The sequence below is a fragment of the Moschus berezovskii genome, chromosome 3, assembly GCF_049115385.1.
Source record: "Moschus berezovskii isolate FMDL1 chromosome 3, NW_MosBer_1.0, whole genome shotgun sequence".
NCBI classification, from domain to species: Eukaryota; Metazoa; Chordata; class Mammalia; order Artiodactyla; family Moschidae; genus Moschus; species Moschus berezovskii.
In genome coordinates this window covers 127,913,682-127,924,448 of record NC_142462.1, presented here as the reverse complement: position 1 = coordinate 127,924,448, position 10,767 = coordinate 127,913,682, and the positions used below count along the sequence as shown (strand labels likewise).

At 63.4% G+C, this 10,767-nt stretch overlaps 1 protein-coding gene across 1 annotated transcript; it reads left to right on the top strand.

The window, feature by feature from the left end:
- Positions 1-1,362: 1,362 nt before the first annotated feature.
- Positions 1,363-6,163, top strand: MNX1 (motor neuron and pancreas homeobox 1). Its single transcript, XM_055420343.2, has 3 exons — positions 1,363-2,157; positions 4,962-5,122; positions 5,670-6,163. Exons 1-3 carry the CDS (start codon positions 1,464-1,466, stop codon positions 6,030-6,032), a joined length of 1,218 nt encoding a protein of 405 aa, XP_055276318.1. The 5' UTR covers positions 1,363-1,463; the 3' UTR covers positions 6,033-6,163.
- The last annotated feature ends 4,604 nt before the right edge of the window (positions 6,164-10,767 follow it).

The following is a 10,767-nucleotide window of genomic DNA, read 5'->3' as shown; positions in this document are numbered from 1 at the left end:
CCTGACCTGCTAATTGTAAAGTTTACCTGGCCCTGTGTTTTATTTTCCCTTGGTTCTCGGCCCCTCCCACAGCCCCTTCCTGTCCTTTAGTCACCTCTCACCTGCAGGGGAAGCCAGGCTTCCAGAACCTAAACTCCCTCGCGAATTCTCACATCGGTCTGGAGAAGATAACTACTAGGTCTAGCGGAGCCGTTGACAAAGCCTGGCGTTGGTGGCCGCTGGGCTCCTGGACCTGCACGGTCATTCTTCCCGCTTCAAAAAGCCCTTGGAAGTGTTTTTTACTGTAAATATGTGAAGTGCGAATGGGGGACGGAGGTGATGGCTGGACGCTCACCCCACTGCCCTGCTCCGGATGAGGGAAGCCCTTTCCTCCAATTTCCCAGAGTTGCAGGCAGAAGAGAGCCTGCATCGTCCGGCCCAGGGCCTCGGGGCAGCAGAATCAGAGTGACCAGCCTCGGAGGCCTGCGGCCCTGCTGGGCTCTCCAGGGCCGGGGTGGGCCCGCGTGCTTAGTGCGCACAGTCGGGTGTCCCTGGCCGAAAGGAAGACCTCTGAAGTCGAGGGCCTGCCCCAGGGCAGGTGGGCGACGCCTGCAAGCCCACCTGGGTATTGCAGATTTTCACCTGGACCCGAGAGGGCTGAGGGCGAGGGTACGTGTGCACCCCACCACACACGCAACACCTGAGCCTCACAGAAGTCCCAGAGAAGGAGGGGGACCGGCGGCAAGAACACAGCCGCCCACCCCCCCGCGCGTCTCGAGACCTCGGAGCAGGGCCGGGGACCCTCTGCAAGCAGGGCCGCCAGATGTGGAAGCCGCGTGGGCTCTCCCGGCACAGGTGGGCACCCTCAAGTGCTGGCGGGGAGGAGGGACAGGACGCACGCTGGACCCGGGTAGGGCGGCCAGCACCCGCCGGCCCGCTCCGCAGCCGCAGGAGCGCGAGCAGGCACCGTGGGGGCGCGCCCCTCGCCGCCCCGCCCCGCCCCCGCGGCCCGACAGCCCGCGCTCTTTAGGACCCCGCGGCGCGGGGGCGGGGCGGCGGGCGGCCGGGGTGCTGACAGGTGCAGCCCTCGGCCAATGGCGGCCCGGGGCCCCGCCCCCGGCCCCGCCGCGCGCGCCAATCGGCGGCCGCGCTGCGCTTCAAGTGCGCGGAGGGGCGCGGGGGCCCCAGCGGCGCGCTCGCCCGCGGCTGCAGCGCTGAGCCGGGCTCCCGGGCCCCGGCGCGCCGAGAGCTCGCGTGGGCTCCGTGCGGGCGCGAGTGACCGCGGCCCCGGCGGGCCCGCCCGGAGGAGGCTTTCGGGCCATGGTCGCCCTCGGCTGAGTTTCCGGCGGCCACTTTGATTACTGGCAAATAATCGTAACCACACCGAGCCCCGGGGCCGGCGGCCGCCGCGCACGGACTCCGCGAGCCGGCACGCGGCCGCGTTCCGCACCGCCCGGCGCCGATCGCCGGCCCCTAACGAGCCGATGGAAAAATCCAAAAATTTCCGCATCGACGCGCTGCTGGCAGTGGACCCCCCGCGAGGGGCCTCGGCGCAGACCGCGCCTCTGGCCCTGGTCACGTCGCTCGCGGCCGCCGCAGCTGGACCCGGCGGCGGCGGCGGGGCGAGTGGCGGGGCGAGCGGCAGCTGCAGCCCGACGTCCTCGGAGCCGCCCGCGGCGCCCGCCGACCGCCTGCGCGCAGACAGCCCTTCGCCGCCGCGCCTGCTGGCCGCGCACTGCGCGCTGCTGCCCAAACCCGGCTTCTTGGGAGCGGGCGGCGCGGGCGGCGCAGCGGGCGGCGGGGCGGGCGGCGGGCCTGGGGGGCCCCACCACCACGCGCACCCCGGCGCCGCCGCCGCCGCCGCAGCTGCCGCCGCCGCCGCGGCCGCCGGGGGCCTGGCGCTGGGGCTGCATCCGGGGGGCGCGCAGGGCGGCGCGGGGCTCCCGGCGCAGGCGGCGCTCTACGGTCACCCGGTCTACGGTTACTCGGCGGCGGCGGCGGCGGCCGCGCTGGCCGGGCAGCACCCGGCGCTCTCCTACTCGTACCCGCAGGTGCAGGGCGCGCACCCCGCGCACCCCGCCGACCCCATCAAGCTGGGCGCCGGCACCTTCCAGCTGGACCAGTGGCTGCGTGCGTCCACCGCGGGCATGATCCTGCCCAAGATGCCGGACTTCAACTGTGAGTACCGCGCAGCCCCGAGCCTGTGGTGCGAGGAGCAAACGGGGCGGCGGCGGGGGTGGCGAGCACGGGCAGAAGGCTCTCCCGCGCATCCTCCGCCCGGCATCTCCTGCCCCGGCTGTCTGCCCCGAGCGAGCTGTGGATGCGCCCCCAGGCCGCCTCGGCTCCGCTCGGGGCCTGCGAGGACTCGCGCGGGCTGCGCGGCGTGGGATCGCCTGCGATCGAAAATATGGCCACGCGCGGTCCTTATTCTCTTCCTCCCTTAACGGGAAGGGGCAGCTGGAGGTGTGAGACTAAAATCTAATGATTAACCGGCAGGCTAGAGGAGAAGGAAGTGGTGGGGGAAGGCGAGCCGAGTTAGGCGTGCCTGGGAATCAGAGGCCACCGAAACCAGGGCTTTACGCTCAGAGAAACGACCGTGACTTCGGTCCCGCATTCTGGGCTCTGGAGAGACTCCGGGTCCCTCCCAGGAGAGGGAGAGCTCCCAGAGTAGGAAAGGAGGAATGAGCCTCAAGAGGCTGGAGACGCAAGACCGGGGCCCTTGCGGGGCTGTGCCCGCCTCTGGAAAGCCACCGGTCGGGGGGGCGGGGGAGAGGCCCAGGAATGCGGGTGGCCCGGTCTGAACGGAGATGGCATGCTCCAGCGGGCCGGAGATGCACCCTCCTACTTTGGGGTACCTCCTAAGGGGCTTTGAGCAGCCCACGCCCACCTCGAATTCAGCGCGCCCAGCACAGCGGGAACCCCTCCCGAGACTGCAGCCGGGGAGGGCTGGCCACCCCCAACCTCAGAGCGGCCCGACTGTGGGCGGCGAACTCGCCACCCAGGTGGGACACCTCTCCGGGGCCTGGGTCTCTCTCAGGCTTTCTTGGCCTGCGCCGGCCGGGGCCAGGACTGGAGCTGCGGAGAGTGTGGATCTCGGGTCTGCTCCCTCCACCCCGGCTCCGCTCAGTGGAAGATGCGTGAGGCCTTACGCTTGGAGCAGCGAGCAGCGGCCAAACACCCAAACAAAGAGACCCCATTATTTCCGTCTGAGTGAATTTGTTTAGACTAGGGAGATGCAGGCATGGTGGGGTGGGGGGGAGGAGCGAAAAAGAAAACAGAAATAAACACTTGCCAGAAATCAGATTCCTCTGCTAGAAGTGATGGTTGTGACTAAACAGAGAAAAGCTAGGATCCCACAGGCTGGAGAAGTCACAGCGGGGTGAGAAAAGCCCAGCATGTGCGCTGTTTGCCCTCCGCGCCCCAGGCTGGCCCAGCTCAGCTCCCAGAAGGCCCTGATAGTCACCCTTCCCTTCCATGGGGCTACCCCTCCGGGCCCCCAGCCAGGCAGAGGGCAAGCTGGCTCTCGCATCCACAGCTTCAGGCACATCTGAACTGCTGACCCCGGTCCACCAAACCCAGGGAGCCCTAGGGGGCTGGCCTCTGAGCCCAGCAACCCCTTCTGATGAAATGCCACCCAGCCATCTTCCACTCTGACGGTATCTCCCAGCACCCGGCAGGCTTAGCCTCCTGCCATGGGGGGCCCGGGGGGAGGGGTTGTGCACACCGGCTGCCCCCCACCCCCAACTGGGTTCCCTGGCCACCCGGCTGTTTTCTCTGGCCTGCATGGAGCCCAAGGCTGCCCAGAAAATCGACTAAAACCCCATCGCTTTGCCAACATGCTTCACGCATTCTTATTCCTAATCTTGACCCGGAGGTAGCTAATTAAAACCCAGCCAGCTTTAAGTGCAAAGAAAGAATCTGAACACCAAATCCTAAAAGGCAATACGAACAGGCAAGGATGCCGCGGAATGGGTTCTCGCAGGAAAACCTGTTTGGTTTCAACTGGTGTCTCAGCCATCGGATGGCATTTCCCAAATGGTCCCTTCAGAGCCAGCCTTTTAATTAAAGTTCTAATGTATTGTCAAGTTGGGAATTCGGGGCCTTGTTTAACTAAAGCAGGGGGCGTGGGCCTTCCCATAAAGCAAATTGCCCATCCCAGGGGAGCCTGGGCTGGCCTGCCCGGGGCTGGCTGCTTCTTTCCTTTCTTTTATTGTCTAACACTTGTCAGGCTCCTGGGAAATCAAGGGAAGTCTCGTTTTGAGGTCATAAAATTCTCTGTGATGTAACCGTGTGAAATTATGTAAATAAAGCAGAGAGACCTCCTTGAACACACAGAAAGCCGGATCCCCCTTGTGCCCAGGCCTTTAATTTGCGTAATGAGAATTGTCCTGAAAGGCTTCCAATTGTCCCAGGCCCTGCCCCTAGGGACCAGGCAGCATTGTTAGAAAACACTTTACAGGAGGAGCACATGCTTAGGCCCACGATCTGGTCCTTTTCCTCCCTCCTCCCTTCCTCCTCTTTCTCCGCCTTTTCTCCTTCTGCTCGTTTTGTACGTAAGGAGGTGGTGGTGGGAATTCTGCACCCGGAAGGAGCAGGAAGTGATTCCCAGGGCCTGTGTGGGTTTGGGCCTGAGTTGGGGGGAAGGCGCTGGGCAGAGCGGGCAGGGGGTGGACTCTGGGCCTCTGCTACTTGCCTTTCTGTCCACCTGCTTTCCACCAACACCCACCTGAGGGGGGACGGCGAGCCTGGTCGATAGGACACCCAGCCCTGCCTGGGATGAAAAGATTTGGTCCCGTTAAACCCAGACGGTCTGGGTCCACCTGGCCGTGGGGTCTGGGGCTCCAGGGCCTCCCTGGGGAGGGAGTGCCGACACTGAAGACTGAGTGGCACCCCTGCAGGGCCCGAGCAGTGGGCAGCGGGGTGTGAGGGGCGCTGCTGGCCCTGGCTTGCTCCAGCCCCACGGACAGCCTCTCCCACCCCAGCCCAGGCGCAGTCCAACCTGCTGGGGAAGTGCCGCCGGCCCCGCACCGCCTTCACCAGTCAGCAGCTGCTGGAGCTGGAGCACCAGTTCAAGCTCAACAAGTACCTGTCGCGGCCCAAACGCTTCGAGGTGGCCACCTCACTGATGCTTACCGAGACCCAGGTACGCTGCAGCCCCCGCACCCCCTGTCGCCTCTGCTCTCTTGACCCTGGGCCTCCCTGGGCTCCTGGAGCTGCGCCTATTGACCCTTAGGGTGTGGATTCACCTCTCCCCCAGGGGTCCTATGCCAGGGTCGGAGTCAGCCGGTTCTGGTGGGCCCAGGAATTTTCACACACACGCTCAGGCACACACCCTGTTTGGAAGCAGGTGGTCCTCAAGCCATATTAGAGCAATTTTGTTCGATCCGGGAAAAGAAAGAGAGGAGGGGGCATCTTGAGATTCAGCGGTGCGGGCAGCATAGCTGCCCCGGCCCTTACCGCGCAGACCGAGGTTGCAGGTGGAAGATCTCGGGGGTGGCGGGGGTCTTGGTTTGAGCTTCCTCAGAGCCCACAGCCCGTGTCCGAGTCTCCTGGAGCTCCTGAACCCTCTAAAGGGAACCCCACCCAGGCCCTGGCGATGGCGGGGCACAGCCAGGTGCGGGAGCCGGGGCGCAGGAGAGGGACAGGCAGGCAGGGAGGCGGCCGGCCTCTCACGCCGCGCGCGCCCGCAGGTGAAGATCTGGTTCCAGAACCGGCGGATGAAGTGGAAGCGCAGCAAGAAGGCCAAAGAGCAGGCGGCGCAGGAGGCCGAGAAGCAGAAGGGCGGCGGCGGCGGGGGCAAAGGCGGCGGCGCCGAGGACCCGGGGGACGAGGAGCCGCTGGGGCCGCCGGCGCCCGGGGACAAGGGCGGTGCACGCCGCCTGCGGGACTTGAGGGACAGTGAGCCCGAGGATGACGAGGACGACGAGGAGGAGGACCGCTTCCCCTACAGCAACGGCGCCGGCGCGCGCGCCGCCTCCTCCGACTGCTCCTCCGGGGCCGACTCGCCGCCCCCGCGGCCCGGCGGGCCCGGCCACCAGCCCCCGTCCCAGTAGGGGCCCCGCGCCGGCGGCCCGGAACGCCGCGACCTCACCCGCGCCCCCGGGCCCGCGAGCCGAGGCGCGGGGTCCTGGGGGCTGCCCTTCTGGGTCCGTTTTCAAGGGACGGAGAGGGAGGCCCAGCAGGTTCAAACTCGAACTCTTGTTCTTTATAATTTAATTTGGCTTGCGTTGGGCGGAGGCGTTTCTGAGAAGAACCGACCATCCGGGGTGCCTCCCGGCTCCCCTCTTCCAGAATGGTGAGGTCGGAAACCTGCAGTGTTAAACGACCTCCGTCCGAAACCTGAAACCTTCTCCACATACTCCGTTCTTCTGAGTGTTGGAAAAAGAAAACAATGTTTTGTGCTTATGTTTATTGGGAAGAGGGGTTTTATGTCATGAGCGTTCAAACTGCTGGGCACCCCCAAACTGTATTGTCTTTATTTTTGTATATTGTATTTATAAATATATATATATATATATAAAGAAATGTCTACTTACGCATGCTAAATTATCATTTAGCTCCTGCCATCGCCCACGATGGAATGTAAAATAAATTGGTTTTTTTTACTGGATGAGAGTGCAAGTCTTTTGAGGGGAGTTGTGAAAGCAATTTTTACTGTTTTGTTGCTGAAATGATGGGGTGGGCCGTATTCCTGAGTTGACAGCAGAAGGTGAAAATCAGAATCGCGAATGGGTGTCAGGACCGCCACCTCCTCCGGACCTTGAGGCCAGGGGTGGGGGACTTGATCCCGCTGCTGAGGAGTCGCAAGTACAAGTGTCGCTAAAAGTCCCCGAGGCCAGCTGTCAGCGCGCGTCCACGTGCCGGCTCACATACGTGGCGGATGCGAGCATCTCAGAGGAGTGACTCTGGACGCCGCGTGTTTGTTTTCCTAGTTCTATGAGGATCTTCTTGCTTTGCGGGCGCCCCAGAAGTGGAAACACACTCTTTTAATGTTTCAGAAAAGGAGCTTCAAATGACTACACTGGTCTCTAGGGTCCGTTTGGCGGCGGCGCTGCTTGCGCGCCCTGCCGGGGACGGCCTCGGACAGCGGGGCGAGTCTCCTCTCCGACCCCGGCCCTCTCTCCCGAAGCGCCTCGAGCCGGCCAGGGCTGGTTCTCCCGGATCCGTGCAAACCGCCGCCCGCGAGGAATGCAGCGGAAGGCGAGAACGCTCCAGCCGGGCCGCGGCGGCTCTGGGTTAATCAACCCGGCCGCGCGCGCCATCCATCACGGGCAGAGCCGGGCCCTCGCCATGTGCGGCACACATGCCCGCGCGGCCTCCGCGGCGCCCCTTCCCCCGCGTGACCGGCCGGCCGCCCCGGGCCGGAGGAAACAGGTGAGCCCGGGCCTGCTGCTCCCCCAGCTGCCTGCCCCTCCCGTGTCTCTCCTCCTCGCCCGCACCTGGGCCGGGGCGCGCCCCTCCCGTCCCCTGCCCCTCCGCGGGCCCCCCACTCCCGGCAGATAAATGAGTTCAGAAGGGCCTGCAGTTTCATTTGGGTGATTACCGCGCGGGCGAGCGGGGCCACTCCTCGACTTCAGGGCCGGGTGAGATTAATATCCTCGCTGGCAGCTCATTATCACCCCGGCTCCTTCCATAAAACGCGGGCTAGCCGCGGCCGGGGGCGCGGCGCTGCTGGGAGCCGGGCCGGCGCAGCTGTCGGCGCGGGCGGCGGGGCCGGGCCTGGCCGCCCGGGGTCCAAAGGTGGGGGAACCGGGACTGGGTTTGCAACTGGGGGGAGAGCCCGAGAGCCCCAGGAGAGGGGTGGGAAACGGCGGGGGGGGACGGGAAAGACGCCCTGGGGGTTGAGGAAACCTGCCCTCCCTGTGCATTTCGCTGTAATTTCTACCACATTGCTCAGTTCAGCCCGAAGCCATCTCGGCCCGGCAGGCTGCACATCTGGGGTATAGTCCCCTGCGCCCCCCCTCCCGGCCCGCCCGGCGTCGGCGCCCCACCCCTCCCGTCTTAACACCGCCCCCGCCCCCGCCGGGCGGCGGCCTTGGAGCGGGGTGGGCATCCGGCCTCGGCAGAGGGTCCTTCCCCCACCCCAAGGCTGGACCCTCCTGAAGCCCGGGAACCGTCTGCTCCCCCGGCGACAGGGGGGCAGAGAGCAGGGCGGGGAGGCAGAGTGGTGACGACCCCGCCCGCGCCCCCTGCGGAGCCAGCCCGGCTTGGCGCGGGGACTTGGCCGGGAAGGCGGGACCCGCCCGCGGCCCCAGCGTCTCCAGCCAGCGGCTTAATCGCGACGGAATTTATCTCGCTAATAAATTTAATGATCAATTCTTTCTTGTCACAGTAGCTCTTCCCCAAATCAATTATAGCAAATTTAAATATAATCACTGGCTCATCCTCACCCACTCCGGGCACAGCGAACAATTCATTCCGCCGAGTGAGCAGCCGCCAGCCGCACTCCGTCGCATCAGGGGGAGAGGCCCTGCCGCCTGGAGGACCCGGGTCCCAGGACCCCGAGCCAGGTCCTCGCAGCCGGGCCCCGAGGGGGACGAAGCACTGCTTCCAGACAAGCCCTGCCTGGCCATGGGGCGGCCGTGCGGGCCTCCGGCCCTGGAGCCCCAGTGCCTGGGGGCGCCTCCCGCCGTCCACCGGCACGGGGCCGCCTTGCGGACCCTGCTGCCCCCGACAGCGCGGGCCTGTCCAAGAGGGATCCTGCCCTTTGGGAACCCGGCCGGCCACTGTCCACCCAGGGTGCTACTCGGGGCTCAGGTTCTCTTAACCATGATGGCGTGGGGGGTGGGGTCCTCAGTTCTCGTCGTGGGCCACTGCCTCCAGCGTGGGTGAGAAAATGTGGTTAAAGCTCTCTGTGACAGAGACCCAGCGATGGACGGGACAGCCCTCGCAGAGCTCCGGCCCAGGGTCCGAGGCCCTGAGCAGCGTTATGCTCAGAGTCCAAAGTGCAGAAAAGGCGAGAAAGTCGACAAAATGGGGCTGTTCCTTCCAGGTTGGCCTTCCTGCATCTTGCACCCAGGCTGAAGTCAGCCTGGAAAGATCAGCAGGAAAGACTTCGTATGACAGCAAAAGCAAAGACAGTCAAATGGGAGCATGTCAACAGTTAAAACTCCTGTGCAGCAAAGGAAACGATCAACAGGAAGAGAGGCAGCCTGGGAAGGAAGAAAGCATTGGCAAATCAAATCTCTGATAAGGATTAACACCCAGAATATATCAAGAACTACAGTTCAACAACAAAAAACAACTCGATTAAAAATAGGCAAAGGAACTGAAAGGGCATTTCTCTGGAGAAAATACACAGATGGTCCACAAGCGCAGGAATTCGCATCACCAATCATCAGGGAAATGCAACTCAAGACCACGATGAGCTCTCACCGCCTGCCTGTTAGGATTTATTATAGAAAAAAGAAAAGAAGATAAGGAGTGGGGGAGGGCATAGTGAAATTGGATCCCCCCACGCTCTGTTGGTATGAATGTAAAATAGTGCAGCCACTGCGGAAAACTGTATGGATTGGCCTGAAAAAAAAAAAAAACAAGAACAAGAGCAATAAAAGCCTAGAATTACCATATGACCCTGAGACTCTACTTCCGGGTGTATATCCAAAAGAATTGAAAAGGGTCTGGAAGAAATATTTGCACACCCATGTTCATTGTAACGTCTCGATAACCAAGAGGTGGAAGTCACGTAAGTGTCTGTCAACAGATGAACAGATAAGAAAATGGGAGCCACATATAAACGGTGGAATAGCGTTGAGCCTTTAAAAAGAAGGAAATTCTGACCCCTGTTACAACAGGGACAAACACTGAGGACACGACAGTGAAACAGGCCAGTCACAGGAGACAAGCACGCTGATCTGTGCATAATTCTACTTACACGTGTGTAGTAGTGTGTGCGTGCTCAGCTGTGTCTGACTCTCTGTGACCCTGTGGACTGTAGCCCGCCAGGCTTCTTCCTCCATGGGATTCTCCTGCCCAGAACCCTGGAGGGGGTTGCCATTTCCTCCTCCAGGAGATCTTCCTGACTCGGGGATCGAACCCAGGTCTCCTGAATCTCCTGCCCTGTCAGGCGGGTTCTTTACCACTGTGCCACCTGGGAAGTCCATTCTACCTATCTATGGGATCTCAAATAGTCAAATTCTTAAGTGTCAGAGCATAGAAAGGAGGTTGTCAGGGGCTGAGGGCGGGAGAAAGAGGAAGATGTTCAGTTTTGCAAGATGAAAACATTCTAGGGCTCTGTTGCACAGTACGTGTGTAGTTAATGCTACTTACCAGACCCTTCGCGTGGCTGGGACGAGGATAGGCCTCCCCTCCTCCCCTCTCCCTCCTTCTCTTCCCGCCCCCACCACCTCCCGCCATCGCTCTTCCAGGGCTCGCTTGCTGTAGAACACCGGGATCCCGGGGGGCTGAGGAAGGGAACCCCGGCCCCCAGCACCGGAGCGGCGCGGGCGGGCCCCTCTCCCGCCGCCCCTCCTGGTGTGGGGAGCCCGCTGCGGCCCAGGCCGGTTCCGCGAGCATCCAGGTTTGCGGCCTCCCCTGTGCCCCCACCTCGCCCCCCGCAGACCCCAGGCCGGGGACCGCGCTCCGGGGTGGGGGCGGCCGCGGGGAGGGGCCCGGGGGTGCGGCGCCGGGTGTGGGAGACGTGGCGGGGGGGGGCGCTGCCTGTGGGACGCGGCGCCCCCCGCCCGTATCAAAGTCCCGCAGTGCCTGGTGTCCCCCTCAATAAAACTAATCCTTCCGAGGTGTGACTCAGCCCAGATCGCCGCAGTGTTCCAGACTGCAGGCAAATAT

Coding starts and splice junctions, on each gene's coding strand:
- MNX1 (XM_055420343.2), top strand. CDS start 1,464: ATGGAAAAATCCAAAAATTTCCGCATCGACGCGCTGCTGGCAGTGGAC. Junction 2,158..4,961: donor CAAGATGCCGGACTTCAACT/GTGAGTACCGCG, acceptor CTCCCACCCCAG/CCCAGGCGCAGTCCAACCTG. Junction 5,123..5,669: donor TGATGCTTACCGAGACCCAG/GTACGCTGCAGC, acceptor GCGCGCCCGCAG/GTGAAGATCTGGTTCCAGAA.